General features: G+C 36.8%; 1 protein-coding gene across 4 annotated transcripts in view; it reads right to left on the bottom strand.

The window, feature by feature from the left end:
- CA10 (carbonic anhydrase 10 (inactive)) overlaps window positions 1-22,352 on the bottom strand; it is a 389,056-nt gene that overhangs the window by 83,100 nt on the left and 283,604 nt on the right. For all 4 annotated transcript variants that reach the window (XM_087956234.1, XM_026681334.2, XM_087956235.1 and 1 more), the window contains one exon: window positions 11,933-12,118. In XM_087956234.1, coding sequence (XP_087812360.1) covers window positions 11,933-12,118 — 186 coding nt within the window. The remainder of the gene's footprint in view (window positions 1-11,932; window positions 12,119-22,352) is intronic.

The following is a 22,352-nucleotide window of genomic DNA, read 5'->3' as shown; positions in this document are numbered from 1 at the left end:
ATCAACTTGATACCAGCTCTTAGGGATCGCCCAGATACACTGTCTACAGAATGATCTGGCTCTTACCTGACCCTTCAAGTTTTCCAGTAGTGTACTCACTGCTGCTGTAACTGAGTCCATCCACCTTATTGCTGGTTTCTTTTGCTTCTCTTTCCTTCTACTTTCCCTATCTCTGTGGATTTCTCAAGGGAGTTGTGTCTTTGCATAATGTGTTCAAGATATGATCATTTGAGCCTGGTCTTTTGCTTTTATTCATGATTATTCGTGATTCTCACCTGCAATTATCCTGCAGGCTATATAGTAGTTGCTGGTAGGTTTGCTTGTGAACTTGAAACTAGTGACATAACACTTCCTTTGTTGTCAGCTTTGCAGGATCCTAGCATGTGTAAAAGGCATCCAACTGCCCCTAAAGCTACTTCTAGAAGGGCATTCTGGAAATGTCTTCCAATACATCCAGGAAGGGCCACAATAATTAAATTCATAAATCAGAATCTTCTCGCTTCTACCATGCACACTTGCAATACCACTAGCAAATTTGGAACCAGAGAGAGATTACAGGGAGGTTCTCATTGTAACAGGGGTGGGATTCTACCAGTTCAGACTGGTTCGGGCGAACCCCTTATTCCGATGTTCAGCTCGCTCTGAACCGGTTCGCTGCGATGAAGAAGTGGGCTCACCCACCCGCCCCTGCTCTTTTCCTGTGCTTTATGCCTTTGTTTAGAGCACAGCTGATTTGTGCGGCAGAGAGATTTGCCATGCCTCAGCTGTTTTCTTCACAGAGGCTGCAGTTGAAGGTAAATATGGGCTTGCTTTTTTAAAATGCAGAGCGTTCAATCACCGAACCAGTTGTTATACCGGTGGAATCCCACCCTGTGTATTAACTAGTATCTTTAGGGGGGGAAGTGGTGGCTGCAAAATGCATTGACAATGTCCAGCAGATAGTGATAGGTTACATGGGGAGGACTTGAATATGCACCAGCTACACTGTCTCTGATGAAATTATTTTCAGGAAATCAGATAAATAAAATGAATTGCAAATTTGTTCCTGGTTCTTTAGCAAGGTCATTGGGATTACTATTCAGAGTGGTATTGAAAATATAATAATAATAATAATAATAATAATAATAATAATAATAATAATAATAATAATAATAATAATAATAATAATAATAAGTTTCAGACCTTGAGCATATACAGTTATTCCTAAAATCGGTTTTACTTCTTGTCAGTTTTCCATGCAAATATGAAAGAGTGGAGCTGTTTTAAGAGTTAACAAATCTTAACAAATCAGCTATTTACAGATAATTTTCTAGCTCACGTGGAAGCCCTTCTGAATCATTTTTTCAATTGTGCAAAGCATAAAATTTACAACATCCACGGCATGAAAACCTAAACTTCAATTATTTGAAATAGACAATGGTTTAATAGTATTATTTAATCCAAAGGAAAATATGACCTACTGCATACTTTTCAAACAAATGTGACTAATCAATCTACAATTATCTTAGTAGTGTTTCTCTGTAGGATTGTGTCTTAGAGTTTTACACTTCAATTATCACCCCTACCAGAACAGGTTTATAATAGGCACCTTTCCAAAATTCTAAACATATATTTCTGCTCTATACTTGTCTCAAACCTATGATGCTGATTCTTGGCAACTGATTTGTTTTTCCAGCCTTGAAAAATCTAATCACAAAGATGTTTACATGAAGAATCAAGCAAAACATATCTCACCAATTTGCTGCAACTGAAACTACAAGACTCTCTCAATTTCATTTGCTCCCCAATAAAAGGAACATTTAGTTTTTCAATAGGAAACATTAATGTTTCCCTGAAAGATACTAATTTATATTTCTCTCTCTCAAATAAGATCCTAATTTGGTTCTTTCCTTGTACACTCTGAATAGACCTGAATGTACATGACACATTTTTGCTTAGCTATCCGCAGGAGCTCAGACACCATGTAACTGTCTTTGTATAATGAAAACTATATACAAAACCTAATTTTTCTTCTCAAGCAGTGACAAAAGCAGTACTGCATATAAGACCCTAGGCTCTTATCCCGTTATTGAATTTGTAAAACCAAGGTTAAAGAGAAGAAATATACCTGTACTCTATCCAAACGAGAAACACAAACAAGAAAATAGTCAGTGATATAGCAAGGAATCTGTTCCTCACTTAAGAAGATTCAGAACTTCTTGTTTTTTAAATAGTTCTTAGGCTACCCTGAAAACCAATGACCTGATATATAAATGGTGAAAGGGATCTAATTTTAAAAAAAGGCAAGAAAACATAAAACCTAGTGAAGTGGAACTAGCTATTTCCAGGGCATTTGTCACAATGACAAATCTTAGTGAAAAATGAAAACAGATAATCTGGACTAAGCATAGTTGTTGGTCCATGTTAACACTGTACTCTCCCTTTTTTTTTTGTTAAAGAAAAACATGTTCAACATATTAAGAATTCTCATTGCATAAAACATAGATAAACAGCACAATGTTTTGTTCAAAGCAATATTATTTAATCAAAAGGCATCCTTGGGCGAAATATGTGTCAGTGGTAGAAATCAACAAAGGAATCTTTGCAACATCAAGATGTTAAGTTCTGCCCCTTTTTGTGATGCCCATTGATGAAATGGACACGCAAAAGAGGTGGAGGTCATGTTACGTGACTTGCTTTGCTGTTTCGATGAAACCACTGGATTCTCTCACAATGCCACATTGTAAAACATGGCTGATAGACCATACTGGGCCATGCATTAAACTAAACCAAGACCAAGCAACCTCCCCATCCACATTGTGGTTTAGTGCAATTAAAGCAATAAGAAGCTAAAGGATCTAGGTGATTCATGGGTTGCTTCTTTCTAAGCATTTTTTAAATGTTGATTTTATATATGACCCTGCCTCTCACTCTCATTTATTTATCTCCTATATTTCAAATCTTCTCCCAACCCTATTCTAGAACTAATGTAAACTTCACTTTCCAGCAACTTTAGTTCTGTCTAATCACTTTTATGCCAACAGCTGGTATCAGTATTTAACTGATTTTGGCTGATCCCCTCTGCTACTAAACTCAAGCAGAGTTGGACCTAGTTAGTATTTGGATGGAAGACCACTAGGTAATTTTTAAAAAAATTAAACAAAAGGCGACAATGGCAAATCACTTTTTCATTATTGCCACAAAGACTACGTTCATGAACTCCTGATGAGTAACTTCATGATTTGAGGGCATCTTTATTTTAAAGGCATTTCTGCATTACTTGCAAATCCATCCCTGATTTTACCTTTAGGTTATTACTTTTGGCAGGTTTAGAGGTTTGATGTCACCTGAAGTACATCCCTTCAAATTCTAAGAAGAGTTTCAAGTTATTCACTTGCTTAACTGCTTCAGGCAACTGGAAATTGTTTTATGTACAGAGTTATCCTGCAATGTAACACATTTAATAATCTATCAACCACTCAAACATTCTGGCTGAGGACTTTTTTTCTCTAAATTTCTTTTTTTGTAAAATTCTGTGTTCTGTCTTGTTGATTCAAGCGATGGTTCAAAATATCTTTCAAAAACTCAGCAGCTCAACAACTTTATCATATGCAGTACAAAATTCATTTGAGTCCATATTATTCCATGTATCACCACACACTAATATAGGTAGTCCTTGACCTATAACCAAAGTTATGAGCTATCTGAAAAGGGGGAATTATGGTCCCCTCATAGTCATGTAGCCCCACCTGCAGCAAACACTCAGCAACAAAGCCGTGTTTAATGATGGTTTTGTTACACAATACTGAACAATGGGTTTGCTTAACAGCTGTGGCACTTGCTTAATAACCACCACCAAAAAAATCATAAAGATCAGGTTGGTCATGTTTTATGACCATCATGACATGTGACCGTAAGAGGCAGGCTCCTGTTAGGCACGAAGAATCAGGACCATATGTTAAGTTCCAATTATGCTGATTTATTCATGCTCATGCCTATACACAAGAATCTAGTCAACTAACGGTCAGCACCAAATTGGTGCAAGATAAGAATTAATGGAATGGAACTGAAGAAGAATGGGACAACTTGCCACAGCCAACTTGCTGTTGCCAACACGCCATGGCTAACTTGCCGCAGGACAACTTGCTACGGGACAATTTAACAATTCTATTTAATTATTTAAAATAAATACAACTTATTTTAACTTTTGCCATTCACATTTCATCCTGTCCCTCCTTTTCCATACTTTCTTTAATGATGATATTCCACCATTTCTTTGATATTAGTGTAACTCTTGTCCCGCAGTGAGTTGTTCTGCAGTGAGTTGGTTGTGGCAAGTTGGCTGTAGTGAGTTGGTCATGGCGAGTTGGCCATGGTGAATTGTCATAGACTCAACTGAGGAAGGGTTGGACATGGACCACTTGTGGGTATGTGACTCTAGGCTGATTCCTCTCTTGACTCCACTCTCAGGCTTTCCTTCTCTTTCTCCTACAGCTTATGTTACAGTCTTAACTTGAGGACTACCTATACTCAAGTTAGGATTGCTCCCTAAAATGGTGTGTGTGTGTGTGAAACATCATACAAATCAGTTGATTTTTTTTTTTTTCATTTCTTGGATTAGGCTATTCTAATTTATGGCTCTTCTTAAATGAGGATATTTTCAGAAAGGGGGAAAAATCTGCTCTACAAGGCCTTTTATGATTTTAAATGTGCAATTAAGATTTAATCAATTGCTCAGACTAATCAGGCAGCATATAACTTACATAAAAAGTGCTTATATTTATTATACATAAATTCATTATGCACAAACTGATGATCTAAATGGATACAAATATGTACCATTGTTTGATGCTGAGGCAAGGGGTCAAATTAAAGCCATAGATTAGAATAATTTAAGAATCAATTATTTAAGAATGGGTTTCTTATATTTTATAGTCATAATATCCTGCTATACTTCTCAAATGTTAAAAATGCAGTTTAATTATACATACTAGAAAAAAATAACATTATCTCTAGAAATCTTTTTGTGATGCATTGGAAATTATTGTCTGCACTGTATGAATCAACTGGGAACTGTAGTGGAGTGGGATGCAGCCAAAAAGAGACGCTTTGCCACTGTCTTTACCTGACATGTTTTTGAAATAACTCTGCAACATGTCACCATCTTGAAAACTCCATCATAATCAGCAAATATGAAATACAACTGTTGGCCTAGAAACTTCACACTGAAGAAAAGAAAGGCAAGATTGTGCAGAGCATTAATTTTTCACACGAGTTTTACTCAAGATCTAATAAAGATCCATATGTAAAAAGAGAAATGCCAGATGGACAGGAACGTTTCAAAAAAGGCAAAAATCAGCTAATAAAACATGGATAGGGGAGAAAATTAAAAACAAATACAGGGAGAAGAATTACTTTTGCTTTATTGACCACAAGAAAGCCAGTGGTTATGTAAATCATGACAAACGGTGGAATATATTAAAGGAATGAGAGCATGGATAGATGAACTGAACAACTGATTACTTTTATGAAGGCTGTTTACAATGAACAAAATGCTACTGCAAAACAGCAATCTGCAACAAACCCTGTTATCTATAGAAAGATAGGTTTGCAATAAGGAAATGAGTGAGATAAATATTCCCATATCTGCTTCATGTTTGCAATGAATATATTATATTTTTTTAAAGGGAAGCCTGGAAGAGAAGATTGCTAAAATCAAATCAGGAAGTTTGAAAACCCAGCATAAGATATGTAGATGATACATCCTTGTTAGCTAAAAGTGAAGAAGAGCTAATTATAAAAATAAAAACGGGCATGAAAAATCTGGGTTATTTTAAATATTAAATAAACAAAGATAGTGTCAAGCATTTTAGTGAACTTACAAGTAAGGGAGAAGAAATGAAATGAAATGAAAATGAATGTTTTGATTTTTTGGGCTCAAGAAAGTATGTTAAGAGAATTAAAAAGATTTATTCAAGAGAAATATGACAAAATTAGTAAAAATGAAAGAGCATAAGGATCAATGATGGGATTCAATTTTTTTTAACTACCGGTTCTGTGGGCATGGCTAGGTGGGCGTGGCAGGGGAAGGATACTGTAAAATCTCCAGTCAGAGGTGGCATTTGCCAGTTCTCCGAACTACTCAAAATTTCCGCTACCGGTTCTCCAGAACCTGCTGAATATCACCTCTGATAAGGATGTTTTTATGACAAAACAATTAGATGACCTAAAAATGGGACATTGAGAAAGAAGGTGGTTGCCTTTCAGTTAGTAGTCTGAAAAAGATTAGTAAAAGATTCATGGAGTGTAAGAGGAATTAATCAATTGGTCCTGGCTCAAATAAAGAATGATTATTCCCTTGAGGTGAAAATCAGCAAGCAGAAATCCATTCTTTAGACAGGTTATGCAAGTGAATGTTTTGTTTGTTTGTTTGTTTACTTATTTTTTTTACTTATTTATTTATTTATTGATTGATTTATTATATGCCAGTTAAGCAGGGCACTGAGTGATGAACTAGAAAAAGCTATTATGATTATTCATTTATTTATGGAATTTCTCACCAATAGAGTAAGTGGCTTACAATATAATAAAAAGCTGAAAAGTGCTAAAAACAATTACAATAAGAAAATCAAATGAAAAAGTTAAAAATTAAAAACCAAGATTATGGACAGCCTTCTCCACTTGCAATGTAGTGGTCCCCCGTTGGGACCCCAAGCCAAGCAGCAAAGTGAAAGTTTTTAGGCTCTTCTAGAAGGCCAGGAGTGTGTTTGGCAGACCTCACCTTTGACAGGAGAATATCCCAGAGAGCAGGGACCATGCTGCTATTCTTTGGCTGATGGGATCCAAAGTAGGTCTCTTCCACTGGAATGAGTGGGCCAGGTTAATCCCACTGGGGTGAGACGGTTAGTAAGGCCAGGAGAGATAGAACAGGAAGGCAGCAATTAAGATGGGATGGATTGGATCACTGGAATGTCCTTGAAGGAGTTAAAAGTTACCATCGAAGAAAAATTAAGATGGTGGGCACAGTCATCAGAGGTCTGGTCTGACTCAGTAGCACCTAACTAACTTAATGTTCCATAAAACTATTTAAAAATGGCAATCCCGCTTGCTTGACTAACCCCACTTGCTTCCTAAAATATCACCAACCTATTTTGATTTGGTATTCGCTAAACTGCCACGTTGGTCTTTCTGCTGACGCTGAAGATTAGTCTGCAATCTTCCGAAGTTTTACTAAACTGCTCTTACATGAGACATATGCTCTCTCTTTTGACTCTTTCCTCTGAGGCTTAATGTTCTGTTAAATTTACCGCACTTCAGTGCTTATTATCTTTGTGCCAACATGCTTAAAATTGACCTGTGCTATTTTCCAGTAAAAATCGCTAGCGTGTATCGCATATACCTGTAGAGTTTTACAGGTACAAATTTCAGCTGAAAGAATGCTAGAATTCAGCCAGTCATTTTTCATATGCAAAATAGCCATAGCAATACGGGAATAAAACACGGGGGGCTTGCATTCAATATATTTTTCTTCTTGATTATGGTAATTAGTATTAATTACTGCATGACTATCTATGTAGTTAGAAGCCCATCTCTAAGCATTAAGCAAGAGGCTATTTACATATGAATTTCTTGACAAAATTAAGTACTTGTTTTTCTTTTCTTCCATCTCCCTTCAGAAAAGCCTTCTGATGGTTTTTATTTGAAAATCCACAATAACAAACTTAGCACACTTCTAATGCTTTCATATCTGTATAATTTTTTATGCCACTAACCTCTCCAGGAAGAGACTAGATTAATTTGATAAATCAAAGCATTTGTGCAGATTATTATAAATGGCATATGTCAAATAATAGCTAACTCAAGTCAGAATTCCAGTTTTAAGTAAGCAATAGGTGGATACTCAGGAATACTGCCAATAGTCTGTTTTGGACCATCCTCTTACTCCCTGATAAATTATCAAAACCATCGTCCATCATTTGGCCTGGGATAAGCCAACATTAATTGATATACATGCTTTTTTTTTTTTTCAAAATAGATCTCTGTTTGAAGGTATTATGCTCTATATGAGTAACCTGGAGAAACTGTGGACTTTACCTTTTATACATTCTGTCAACTGTGTGACTATTTTACATGCGAGTAGCTCCCATGTGGGATGCCATATAAATGAAACCATCCATATGAAAGAATTTGTAGTTCACTTGTAAAAACTTACAGCTCACTTACCCATAATCATCATTCTTCAAGAGATCATTGATGTATTTTATATGCATTCTAGTGCTTTGTTATAACTCAAGTAGGAAAAGTTCTAGAGCTTGAGAAGTAGAGTGGATGCTCCATCCACCCATAGTATCCAACAAAACTGCCTGTCTGTCTGTTTTTCTGGTCTGTCTGTCCATCTGTCTGTTTGTAAAAGATTTGTATGGCCATCTGTTGGAACACAACTCTGGAACCTCACAGCAACTGTAAAGCTACAAAAACCATAAAACTGTAAAGCAGAAACTGAAAATCTATTACTTTAATCATCCTCCTAGGAGGCCTCTGTAGTGGTACTACCGGTACGCTAGAACCGGGCCAAACTGGTAGAATAGCACCACTGCCTCCAAGGCATATTCTGAAATTCCATAGTAGATGGGCAGATCATGTGAATTCACCTATGAAGGACTACAGCTGCAGAAAGGTAATCTCTCTGTTTAGACAAACGGACCATTATCTTTACCTGGAGGCAGGATATCTGGAGAACAAAGAGGATCCAAATAGTGCATCCTGCCAGGTTTGGTGTTGAGGGGGGTAAAATTAGGTAATCACTGATGATCTGATCGTGTCCCCAGGTGGGAAAGAAATTCCAATAAGAATGCTGTTTTCCAGATTAGGAAAAGGGGTGAATGTATGGATAATAGTTGAATGCAAACAGTCAGTATCAGGTGCATCAGTGTTAGGAGTCCAAGACATGAATAATGCCTTTAAAAAAACCCACTCCTGACTTTGCTATATTAGCTACTGAACTTTGGAAAGTAAGGAAAACAATCACCATCAATTATAATAACATCCTTTGACAAGGCTGCAATTAATTATTTTTTCTTTTTTTAAAAAAGCGTAAGTTTTGTTCCACAATGCCAAAAGAAATGGCAGGCATTAAGTGACTTATCACCAGGCAGTGATAAATGGTACTGAATGTAAAGTAGTTATTCATTTTTAGCTGAATAAACTGTTTTGTTGCTACAATGTCTCCAGTGTTATGGAAAGAATAATAGTATATTCAAAGAGCATTTTATAAATATTTGCAATAGGATGTGTTATAAAGTAATACATCATGATGCAGCATTTACATACAAGAAATGCCAATCTAACGTTCTATAAAACATATATTTATACTGAGAAATATGAAAAGTGAAATGTAAACTATAAAAAGAAATATAAAAAGCAAAAAAGTAGGATTGACTCTAATGTCAGGAAAACAAAAATAATGACAACAGCAGACAACACCCTAACCCTAACCTTAAAAATGTTTAACATGAATAAGATCCGGAAAAACAGAGATATTGATATAAATACAAAAAGCAGATTAGTTAGAGCAATAGTCTTCCCTAAAATGATACATGGGTATGAGAATTGGAGACTAAGCATAGTTGATTGAAGAAGAATTGATGCTTTTGAACTGTGATGTTGGTGTAAATTATTATATATAATATGGACAGCCAGAACAAGTAACAGAATTGTGCTAAATTGTCTAAAACCAGAAACATCACTAGAAGCCAAAATCACAAGATTACATCGGATTTACTTTGGCCATGTCATGCATGCAAACTCACTGGGGAAGTCAGTGACCATAGAAATGGTTAGTGGAACAAGAAGAAGAGGCAAGCAAAGAATACGCCGGCTCGATAACATCAAAACTGATATACAAAGATGAACATCCAACAACTAAAAAAAGTTGTGCTTGACAGGGTAGCATGGTGAGCACTTGCTTATCAAGTTGCCAAAAGTCAGACACAACTGAATGGTTAAAACAACAACAAAAGAGAGATCATGCAGTTCTAATGATTTGTCTTTTCAATTATGGATACAGTATGAACTTTAATTTCTAATGTAGATTAAGAGTCCCCCCCCGCCCAAAAAAAAACCTCAGCATGTCTTCAGAAATATCTGTAAATTATCTCTTAGCTCAGTGAGGAACTGCATTCTGCCACACAAGCCTAGCCCCTGCTTTTAAGATCAGTAGGCATGGCCATTTCCTTGCTCCAGCAGCAATCAAAGATACATTTTGAAGGAAATCAGAGAGGGCTTTCTTGGTCAGCTGTTTTAGCAACAAATATGTTTTTATTTGGGTATCCATTTGGAACTTTCTGCTAATTGGGTATGGGTTATACTTTTTAATTGATATATTTCTATATTGTTTTAGTTGCGTGTTGACACTTTAAAATGTGACATAGTGTGCATTCTACTGAATTATAAAATGTGCCTAACCATTGTTAAGTAGAGTAACAATTATCAAGCAATTCCTTTGATTTTCCACCAATATCTGATATGTAAAACCATCTTTGTAAAGGTCCTGGAAATAAACTTTAGTTTAACTGTCTAGACCTTGGTTGTATTTACCCACTGCATTAAATTATGGCTATTTCTTTGGCTTTGGCATAATGTATGATGGGGTTTTAAACTGGGGTTTTAAAACTTTTTTTTTTTTAGGTTAGCATGTGGTGCAAACTCAGCCATGTGGTTTATTCAATAAATTGTGGTTAAATAAATAATGGCTAACCATGAGATCAGTTTCAGTGTGTGCTCTTGTTATGATGATCTTCTACTTCATGTTTTTAAAATTCTTCTTCCTGATGATTCAAATTAAACATTTACTTTTCCCTGGCAATTTGTTTTATGGCTTCTCCCTCAGATTTATTCTATCTTATGCCCTAACTCTTTTTTAAAGACATGTGGTTTTATTTCTCATGACTTCTGGGTAATATTTGAAACTCAAGTCAGGACTGCTCTCTTGTCTTCAAGCTTTGATTTCAGAATTCATTAAATGACCTAATACGGACAAGCTACAGCTGCATCCAAAATGGAAAATTTCATTTTGAGTACAAATCTGACTCCATTCTCTGCAGCTTGGACAAGAAATGTTCCTACTTCATTTCATTTCATTTTATTTGTGAAGTAATGCTGGAAAACCTATAGGGAAACCTATCAAATGCATGAGCACTGCGAGATTTCATTTAATAGGTTACTGGACTTGCTGAAAGCTGCCTAAAATTGCAAGAGCCCTACTTTTGGCAATATGCTTCAGTGATTTTTCAAATGCCGACTCTCAGAAAATATTTCTAAAACAGCTTGTTTATCAAAGTACTCCTAGAATCTGTGGTATACTAAATGCACAGATTCAATTTATGTTCTGTATTCTGCAGAATTGATACATACTTCTCAGCTGATAAGGAGGTATGGTAATGTCTATAAGTATGTACTATAAGTATTTTATTTTATTGATGAAATTGCAAGGACGTATTAGTAGTGGAAGAAAAAGCTGTCTTAAAAGCTTCCCTGCCAAACCGCCATTACTTAATTTTTTACTGAACAACTTGACATAATTTTGCAGGAAATATTTCTGGTTAGTGGATCTCACTTTGAAAACAGCTGCTACTATGTTGCGACAAAGCTACTATTCAATCCCTGTATGATTGTTTCACAGATTTCAAAACAGATCATCCCCCACCAATAATGCAAATTTGTCCCCCTAAGTCTACACTAATTTTATGCAAAATAAAGTACACAGATTAAGCGAATAAACTCAGGTATACTTGGTGCAGAATAATGGTTTTCTAACTGCAGACTTAAAGGTTTGCCTTTCATGAAGTGCTGGATTGCAAACCATTTTTGAAAGCAATAATATAAACGTGTCCCCACTCATGGAAATCCTTAGAGTTTAACTCCCCTCCCCCAAACTTTAAATGCATTGACATACCTCCCCAGAAAAAGCTTGTCCATTCAACAGATGTTCTGATCCCTGGCTGTCTTCACTGCCAAAGTGTAACCGTATTTCTTCTAGTCGGTGACTGTATGTCATGGGCCCTCCGGAGATATTCACCAAATGTTCTTTATCCAGGCGTAGAGAAACATGCCTCCCTGTATTATACATTGTTCCACTGACCTAAACAAAACAGAATACAAAGGATGATATCAACATTAAAAAAAAAAGTTGGGAAGAAATTAACAAACTTTTAAATCAGTGTTTCTCAACCTTGGCAACTTAAAAAAAGTGTGGACTTCAACTCTCAGAATAATTCTGGGAGTTGAAGTCTACACATCTTAAAGCTGCCAAGTCCACAAGTTATCAAAGTTGAGAAAAATTGTTTTAAGGGTGTCCTTTTTTCCCCCTGCTTGGAACATTGTGTTATACACCAAATTCTTTTAATGTACACATATTTCATGTAAAATATGCAAGATGCATGCACACATTAGCTGGGAGTGTATGGGAAACACAATAAATATGATGTGTTTGCCTCTAAATAAGTAAGAATGTGAAAGCATTCCTTAGCTCAGAATGAAATAATTGCTTCATTAACAAATGTCGGGCCCCAGAAAGGTGAGTGTTTGCATGAAAATATAAGTTATTTACATTATACATAAAACATTTAAATAAAATGAACTAGTGTATTCTTGCTGAAAATGTCATATAAAAAATAAAGAAGGCTTGCTTGGAAGACACAAGGATCTCAAAAACAGGAAACAGCACTATTTTGAGGGGCCCCTAACATCTCTGAATGAAAACTGTTATGCCAACTATGATGGTTTCAATGTAACTAAAAATAGCAGCCATCCTAAGAAACCCCAAAGATAAAATTGACCTGGAAAATCAAGGCATATATGAAGTCCCCTGTGCATCATGCCCTGCCACATACATTGGACAGACCAATAGAAGAATAAGTACCCGCCTGGAAGAACACAAAAATGCAGTAAAAAAGCTGGAACACACTTCCTCACTAATCCAACACATGAAAGCAACAGGTCATAGCATCGACTTCAATGGCACCAAAACCCTAGCCACTATAGAAAACCCCAGCCACAGAATTATCAGAGAAGCCATAGAGATTGAAAAAAGACCAGAAAGCATGAATAGAAGAGATGATTCCACCAGAGTGTCAATTATTTGGAAGCCTGCACTCACAAACAAAAAAAATCTCCACACCACCAGCCAGGCAAACACCTGGGCACAAACAGATCCCCCCTGATACCTCCAGCTCAAACACACCCCAACCAGGCACCCAGATGAAACCTAGCTTCCTAACAAATGATAGCCGTCCATTTACTCAGAGCCAAGCTGCACTAAAAGCCTCCAATACAGGAACACAATGTTGCCAGCCAATCAAGACACAAAAAAGCCACAAAACAGACAGAAGTTATTAGAAACACCAATCAAGCAGAACACAGCAAACTCCAAGACCAATAAACACAGACCAAGACTCCCAACCAATCAGGATGAAGAAAAAGCTATTCTGGCACAGCAGTAGGCTAGCCCCAAATTTAAAACTGAAACAACTGTAAAAGTCTGACTCACAGACGGACACAATACAGAAGCCTGATGATGGCAGATGAGATTCTGCTGAAACGTTGCTACAACTTTGGAAACAACTACAATGACGTGGGAAAATACCCGAACAAAACTGAATTTTATATATACATATATATATATATATATATATATATATATATATATATATATATATATATATATATATATATATATATATATATACACACACACACACACACACACACACGCACATATGTGATCAAGAACATAAAAACATATACATAGAAAAACTAATCACTATAGAATCAGCAAATAGAACATTTTAAAAGGACATTTTGTTACTCATGCCATTACAAAGGTAGAAGATAGAGGGTACAATCTGCAAAGCTTCCAACACAAGCTTTACAGAATTATTAATGATCTTCCACAACTTTCATTTATTTTCCAGAAACACATGTAAGATATTTGATTTCAAGATGGATTGTCCATCACTGCCCATGTCTTTTTTTTCAGTGTCTTTGAGTAATTTCATTCATTCATTCATCCATCCATCCATCCATCCATTTTCTATGCCGCCCACCTAACCAAGGTGACTATAGGCAGCTTACAGTCATTCAATAAAATATATCATGTAAAACATTTAAAATAATACATAAAATCCATAAATTGTTGATTCCTGGTGAATGGCCCGGAGCAGTCCCTGCAGTTTTCTTCTGCATTACATTTGATATAATTAACCCCCATGTCCTTTCAGACCAGGGCTGTCAAACTCGCAGCCTGGGGGCCAGATGCATCACGTACTAGCCACGCCCATGCCTGGTTTAGCGAAGGGGGAAAAAAGTCCAGATACATCAATGATGGGGCTGTGACGATGTGGGTTTGACACCCCTGTTCTAGACCATCTGCAGCAGTTGGGAGTTGGGATGCTATCTTGCCATGGTTCCACTCCAATCTAAGCAGGGAGTTTCAGTCAATGGTCATGGAGAGTGATTTTATTATTTATTTATTCGTGTTGGAATCATCACAATGAAAATAAGGCATACTGACGCAGTGGTTAGAATGCAGTACTGCAGGCTACTTCTGCTGATTACCAGTTGCCAGCAGTTTGGCAGTTTGGGTCGCACTGGCTCAAGGTTGACTCAGCCTTTCATCCTTCCAAGGTTGGCAAAATGAGGACCCAGATTGTTGGGGACAATATGCTGACTCTGTAAACTGCTTAAGGAGGCCTGGAAAGTACTGTGAAGTGGTATATAAGTCTAAGTGCTATTGCTATACTATACGACATAAAATACCAGATCATTTATCTTTTGCAATCATTTTATTATCATGGGGGACATGAAAGGAGCCTCCCTGAATAATATATGATATTAAAACTTTTGGGCGTCCCCTGGGTGATAGCTTATAGCTGGATAATCTTTTCAATGCAGAAGCATGCAGACGTGTAGTGAGGCTATCACTTTCATCTGTGACACTATGGAGAGTGACTGAGCCCCTGAAAGTTCCAATGTGGGATTCCCCAGGGCTCAGTCCTTGCCCCCATGTTATTTAACATCTACGTAAACTTTAGTGAGAGACTGTTCATTGGTTTGCAGTGAAGTGTCATCAGTATGTTGATACTATCCCGTTATGTATCACAATCATGAACCAAGTTGATACTGCCCTAAAATAGTTTGTGATTATTTTGTAAGTCTTCTTGGACTCTAGCCAAATAACAGGTGGAAACCATGGCCAGAGAAGGCCTTGCCCAGATTGAACTGGTGTTCCAATTGCCTTAAATAGGACATTCTGGCAACAGGAACTCTGATCTCCACCTGTGTTGGATTATTCTAAACACTGCCTTCTTTTTAAAATGATGCAGAAGTTGGCAAGATTGGCATGATTGCTGACAGGGCAACCTCATCATTGTAGAATAATGTGGACTTTGAATTGATTCCATTGGTTACTTTTAGGTTTCAAACTCAGTTCAATTACTGATTGTTATCTTCAAAGCCATTTATGGCCTAGTACTAGGTTATACCTCACAACAGGCAGTATCTGAATACACTACTTACCTGGCACAGATTTCTCCAGAGGATCTATTCAGGATGACCCCTCCCTGTGAGGTACATGGGCTATAGATCAGGAAACAAGCCTACTCGAGGGGTAAGGCCCACTTCATGAAAAAGAAACCCCTACTATTTCAGCAGGGTATTGGGCCTTAGTGAGCAACCATTATAGGTAGCTGGTTGTTGTTGTTATGGTTTGATTTTAATAATTGCATTTTAGTATTCTTGTTCACCTTATAGAGTCTGTCACAATTGGAATATTTTATTTATTTATTTATTTATTTATTTATTTGATTTGCCAATTGTTTACAAGATAATAAGTATAAGCGTATAGTTGTGAATACATGAAATGGGTACATATAAGAAAAATAAAAGAATAAGAGAAACAATAGGACAGGGACGGTAGGCACGTTGGTGCGCTTATGCACGCCCCCTACAGACCTCTTAGGAAAGGGGTGAGGTCAATAGTAGACAGTCTAATGTTAAAATTTTGGGGGTTTGGGGAAGAGACTACAGAGTCAGGTAGAGTATACCTATATTCTATAGGTATTATAAATAAAGTACTTTTAAAATGGAAACTAGGTGGCTTTCAGGTTATTCTGTAAAGCTGAACCCCAGACATCTGCTTTCAAATCCCCCCAAGATGGCATTGCCTTGAGTTTAAGTTAAACGTTTCCATTAAACTGTCTCATAACGCTTCTTACTTCTGTGACTTGAGGCTTAGAAGTGGATAATGGCCATGCATGCATGCAGACATTCACTCTCTCTCACACACTCATTACTCACATAGTAAAAAGCTTATTACTGAATTACTCTGAATCAGATTTTTCAGCACTTCTTTGGGGGTGGGGGGGGGGGAACAGGCTGAATAGATATGGAACATTAGATTACGATAATTTATATTAATCAGAGGAAAGTCTACCAACAGTATGCTTTGCTAGGCTTTAATTTGCAAGGAACGCCTTGCCAATTACACACTATACTTTATAGTTCACTGGCATCATAATAATTAGTGCTGCTGCAATGTAATTTGATCAGTAATAAGTAATTCCTGTGCTTAAAGGTCTTATTTTGTTGCTTATTTCCTTGTAAAAAATGTTACGTTATAGAGATTTTTGCAAGTCAAGAACAGCCATAAAGAGTCCTGCATTATTAATCTGACAGAGGGGTTTTATGGTCTCTTTCTGATTTCAAATCAGAATGAAGAAAGTTTCTATTTGTCATATAAAGTCATTTATTAATAACCAAAGGGGTGGGGAAAAATCACATTCACAAACAGTAGAACAATTTTTCATTTGCCCTTTGCTTTACTGTCTTGATGTTAATGCATGCAGTAAATATGTAAAGGTTAATGTTAAACATTATTTGAGGTTTGCCTTACTCTGTCGATAGCAATATTCAGGGTCTTCAGGGAGGGAGGGAGAGAGAGAGAGAGATAGAACAAATACTTGCCGGCACACCTGCGCAAAAGAGAAGGCAGCTAACTAGAACAGATTGGTTTAATCCAGTGATAAGATAACTTTTAATGAATGTTTACACTTCTGTTTCATTCCAATATTAAAAATCCCACTCTCCCGGTATTATAATGAAGGAAATATGTTACATGCTAAAGATATTATAGGATATTAGGATAACAAAGATTATGCACAAGTGCTAAAATTGTGAGTTTGTGCTGCTCAGTGAATGGGGTTTTTTGGAATACTTTTTTCTTGTTTTAATAAAGTATAGATATGATGCAGAAACAATTCTCAACTGTCCCTTTTTGTCAAGAGATCAATGAGATACACTTTGCTCCTGCTCAGAAATAAAGAGCTTTTAAACACCTTTCCTGACTCAGTGTGTCTTTTGGCTATCGCACACCAGATTGAATGAATCAACCAGGTTTTCTGGCCAACACTGTATACAGGAATGAGAAGCCATGTGCTCCATACTGGACGTGTTACTGCCTTCAAAGAGAAACAAGGAATAAAAGAACTGGTTGGAAAGTCATTTTGCTGATTTGCTTTTTTTTTTTTTGAAATTACACATCTCTGAATATTCTGTTTGACACTGAGTATATTTGCAATATAATGAAAATCAATTTCTGGACTCTGCTGGATGCAAATCTGAAATTAGAGGAACCCAGTTTTCTCTCTTGAAGGTAAAATAGACAGACTGATTTCTAACATAAATCTAATAATTCTCTACAGAGAACAAAGGGGAGCGAGCCACAGGACTAGCTATACTTTGGGGAATTTAACAAGTAAAATTCTAAAGAATCCACACAGGATCTCCTCTGGGAGTCCTTTGCCGTTTTAACAGCAGCTGATTCCACATGCCTACTTTGTATGCCCTCAACAGCTAAAATCAATGTTTTACTATTGCTTTGATCTTCCTCTGCATGGAGTGTCTGGAAGACATGCCAATAAGCTGTACTCAAAATTTCATTTTTTTTCTGGCTCTGCTTTGGACCCCTGTACCTGGCAGTAACTTAAGCCTCATCGTTCCGGCCAGCTACTTCCACCAGTCTTTGTTGAATTCAGTCATTCTCCTAAAGAAAACGTTGTGGTGTAAACTTGTATGATAGTAGAGGATCTTCTTGGTCAGGACTCACAGAAGCAATGCGTTATACAGAGGCTTCAGAGATTTATCATTCATGCCTGTTGTGGTTTGCTAGCAGCAGGTGTGGACGACTGAGGTCTCTGACAGCGAGAACTCAGATGAGGGGCCTGCGTGTGATGCAGGGATGGGGCCAGGACTATCAGACAGTGGGGTGCTGCCTTCGGAGGTTGTGGAGTCTGGCAGCAGTGAGGGACCTGGGGAGCCTGTGCTCAGTGTGTGTACGTGCAGGGCTGCTCGAAGGAAAGAGCAGTTGAAGCAGCACCGGCGACTCGGGAGTAAGGCTGGAAAGTGATGGCCCCTCCCATAAGGAATAAAAGCCAGCCTTTGGGGTTGGCTTCATTGCAGGAAGCAAATAAGTTCTTTCTAAGAGTCCTCGTTGAAGCCCTGCTTACTCCGGTTTGTTTTTTGAAACTTCTGGCTTTGGATATTTATCTGCAATTAGTCTTTTGTTCTTGGCAGTGTTTTGCAATCTTGAAAGGGCTTGCTCTTATCTGGGACAATTAGTTTTGAATGACTTTTGGCTGTGAAGGAATAGCGCCACATTAAAAAGGTTTGCTTTTATACATACTTTGTGTTTGTTTGATTTGAACAAGGCTTGGGTCAGAACAATGCCCAACACTGGTGGTTCCCTTTCTTTTGTCTGGTCTATCAATATCTGGCTTTCAAACAAAATGTAACCAAGTATTTGAGGCTAAGTAACGCATAGGTCTCAAGATTTATTTTTTAAAAAATATCTGTTCATAGAAAATTTAAATTATAGCAGTCCTTCGCTCTCCCTCCCCCTCTTGCCAAGAAAAGTCAAAAAATGAAGTGAGAGAAGAGAATATGATGAGGGGATTTCTGGCCAATAGAGGAGAAGGTGGAGGGACTAGAAGGGCAATTGCTAGATGCCAGACAGTCAAGTTAAAATGATAATTATGGGTGTGTATTTATACATGTGTCTAATAAATTTGACACTTGCATAGAACGTTCTTTGAGCTATGCTCCAATTATTTCAGCTAGATAAAGAAAGTTAAACTATAGTTACTCTGTCACTTAACTGATTATGTCTGGCTATTGTAATGCATTTTAATGGAGCTGTGTTTTTAGAGCACTGGAAATTAAGTCCAGGCAACTGAAATGTTACCATGCTACCAGTAGTGGGATTCAATTTTTTTTTACTACCGGTTCTGTGGGCGTGGCTTGGTGGACATGGCAGGGGAAGGAAACTGTAAACTCTCCAGTCAGAGAAGGTATTTGCCAGTTCTGTGAACTACTCGAAATTTCCACTACCGGTTCTCCAGAACTGGTCAGAACCTACTGAATACCACCTCTGCGTGCTACTATTGATGGTGGAATTTCAAAAGAATTTCTCTATTTTGGAATAGAAAAGCAAGCCTCACAGAAAAGTCGGATGCTTAGCATCTTTTTTCTGCTTATGATTTTAATCAGGGACCAATTTAAAGATCTCTTATACACCAGAACTGGCACAGCCTATCCTTTACATTGGTGCAGCCTGGAGCTAAATAAGAACTGAAATCCAGAGAGTTTAAAAATAAGAGTGAAGCTTTAATATTTTTTCCCCAGTAATTGCTCCTACATAATTTTTATTTTAATCTACAGTTTCTATCAGCACAGAACCAATTAATGTCATTCAGTAGCTCACTTTTTTAAAAAAAGGCACATTTTTCAGATTATATTTCCCCAGCATGTAATGTGGATCAGTGCACGTACTAAATAGATAATAGCTATATATGTAGGCTGAGAAAGTCCCCATGTTAAACTGTTCTAGAGGTAGAAAAACCTTCAAGAATTAATTTGCATACCTGTCCAAAGCATTACAGCTCAATTTCAGGGTGACTAAAGAAATGCTCCTAAATACTTTTAGAAAAGAACAGATTAATTTCTCATCAAAGTCAATAACCATGCTAGCTCATCTCTGGTTTTGCTTAGTAAGTCACCATTGATTGCGACAAGCTCTAAGCATTAAGCTGAGATAATTTTTACTATATAATAATATGTTCTCTCCATTTATAAAGTTGAGGTTGGTATTCTATTTGGCCCTATAGGTAGACAGATGAATTACCTAGTGTAAACCCCTTCAGAAAACTAATTCTGAGGTAGGCAGGCAAGCCCAGAGATAGAATGTCTCATAAACTATGTTAGAAATGTGTGGATTAGGATAAATTGGGTCTGTTTTACTGCCCATATGATTCAGGCAGGGTTCATAACTGACATATTTTTCTCTGGAAGTTCTCTAATGAATACCTACATTCTCTAAAATATCAGATTTTGGAATTAAACCTCATTTTCAAACACAGATTTGATAAATATTTTTTTTTCTGAATGGAGAATGATTAAGAGACGTATTTGAGAGAAGTGTTTGAATAATACACACACAGTCCACAGATACACTGTACAGTAAATGTAGGTTTTTACTTCCAGAAACGTTAAGCAAAGTCTAAACAAGCAATCCAAAGTCATTCACAGGTAAGACCAGTCAGTTTTCAATCCAGGGATAATTCAATAACAAATTCCAGTGTCAAAAACAGTTCAGTAACAAACTTACATCAAATCCAGAAATATCAGTCAATTAGGAAAAATGGAAGAATGGCAATACTTTCCAACAGAAGGAAACAGAGATACATTCACACTCTCTTCTGAGACTCAGACTAAACAACCCAGGTTTCTGGCTCCATCTTACGGCCGTTTGAGAAACCACACCTAATTACAGTTTTTCATGTTCTTAAAGATACAGTTTTAAAACGTTTATCCTGGTTTATATATTTCTAACCCAAATACCTGTTAGGTGACTTATATTCCTAACAATATCCCCTCCTGCCCTAAACCTGGTTTCCTGCATCATAGGTACTGTAATGTAATAGTATATATCCCTGCAGCTAAACAGCTAAATTTAGTTTAACAAAGGGAAAGAGAATAAAATTTTAGGATTGTGATTGTGCTATGTTTTGTGTTGTTAAGTAACCAAGAGTTAAGTTTTACTTTCCTGGGATTCATGTTAAGAACCCTCTAAGAAAGAACTGAAAACATGAATTTTATAAATATCAGTGAATTACATTCTATAGTTTTTCCTTTGATGGAAGACACTTCAAATCCTTCTGCTCTCCCTTTATTAGCTTTCAAAATTAATGTTAAGTGGATAAACAGCTCTGAGCATAGCATTAACATGTGGCACACCATCCCAGATTTAAATCGAAGAACACAACCCATACAAAAGTCCTTTCTTTTGGGTCAACTGTTAAGCACAAAGATTTGGAATCTGGTTGATTTAGTCTAACTGTTCCAACATAAATGTTTAAGTATACATGTCTGCTTTACTACAATTTCCTGAAACAAGAGTAGCATCAATTATTAAATATATAAATGAATCTAGACAGAATAATTATACACAAAAATTCATATGTATTATTATGGGATATTATCAGAGGTGGTATTCAACAGGTTCTGACTAGTTCTGGAGAACTGGTAATGGAAATTTTGAGTAATTCGGAGAACTGGCAAATGCCACCTTTGACTGATGATTTCACAGTATCCTTCCCCTGCCACGCCCACTAAGCCACACCCACAGAACCGGTAGTTAAAAAATTTGAATCCCACCACTGGATATTATTATGATTGGTCACACGGTCAGCCAGATACTTAGATTGGATTTGTTATTTTTGTCCATCCACTGAGTTCTTCCCAAGGTCCTTGGATAGGCAGATGTTGTGTGACGGTATTATTACAAGATGTAAGCTGTTCCAAGTAAAGCTGCCTTTTGAAACTGATGGATGGTGATTTTGTCAATACTAATGATGTTCAAGTAGTGCTCTCGATGTTTTGGCATTGCACTCAAGGTGCCTATTATTGTTGTTGTCATTGTTATTATTATTATTATGGAATATATATAATAATCATATGGAATACTGATTCTATTTACAAAATCAGTAGGCTAAAGTTCTTCTAAATTACGTTTATTTTCAAGTACACTGCATGCTGTGCTGCAATAAATCCAGCAGAGAGCACTGTAAGAACATTTCATCCTTATAATTAAATACATACTGTGTTTACTTCTTTGTACCACGAAGGGACAAAATAAATATATATTTGGGATAAATGATTCTAACATAATCTGTGACTTCAAGATGCAAAGGTAGAAATTGGAGCAATCTCAAACAATTATGAATTGCATACCACAACTCCTTCCTACATCTACTCTTCAGTTT

The sequence above is a fragment of the Notechis scutatus genome, chromosome 2 (genome assembly GCF_049901735.1).
Source record: "Notechis scutatus isolate UNSWTSFEM ecotype Mainland chromosome 2, rNotScu1.2, whole genome shotgun sequence".
Lineage (NCBI taxonomy): Eukaryota > Metazoa > Chordata > Lepidosauria > Squamata > Elapidae > Notechis > Notechis scutatus.
The sequence above is the reverse complement of the archived record's forward strand: the minus strand, read 5'-3'. Positions and strand labels throughout refer to the sequence as shown.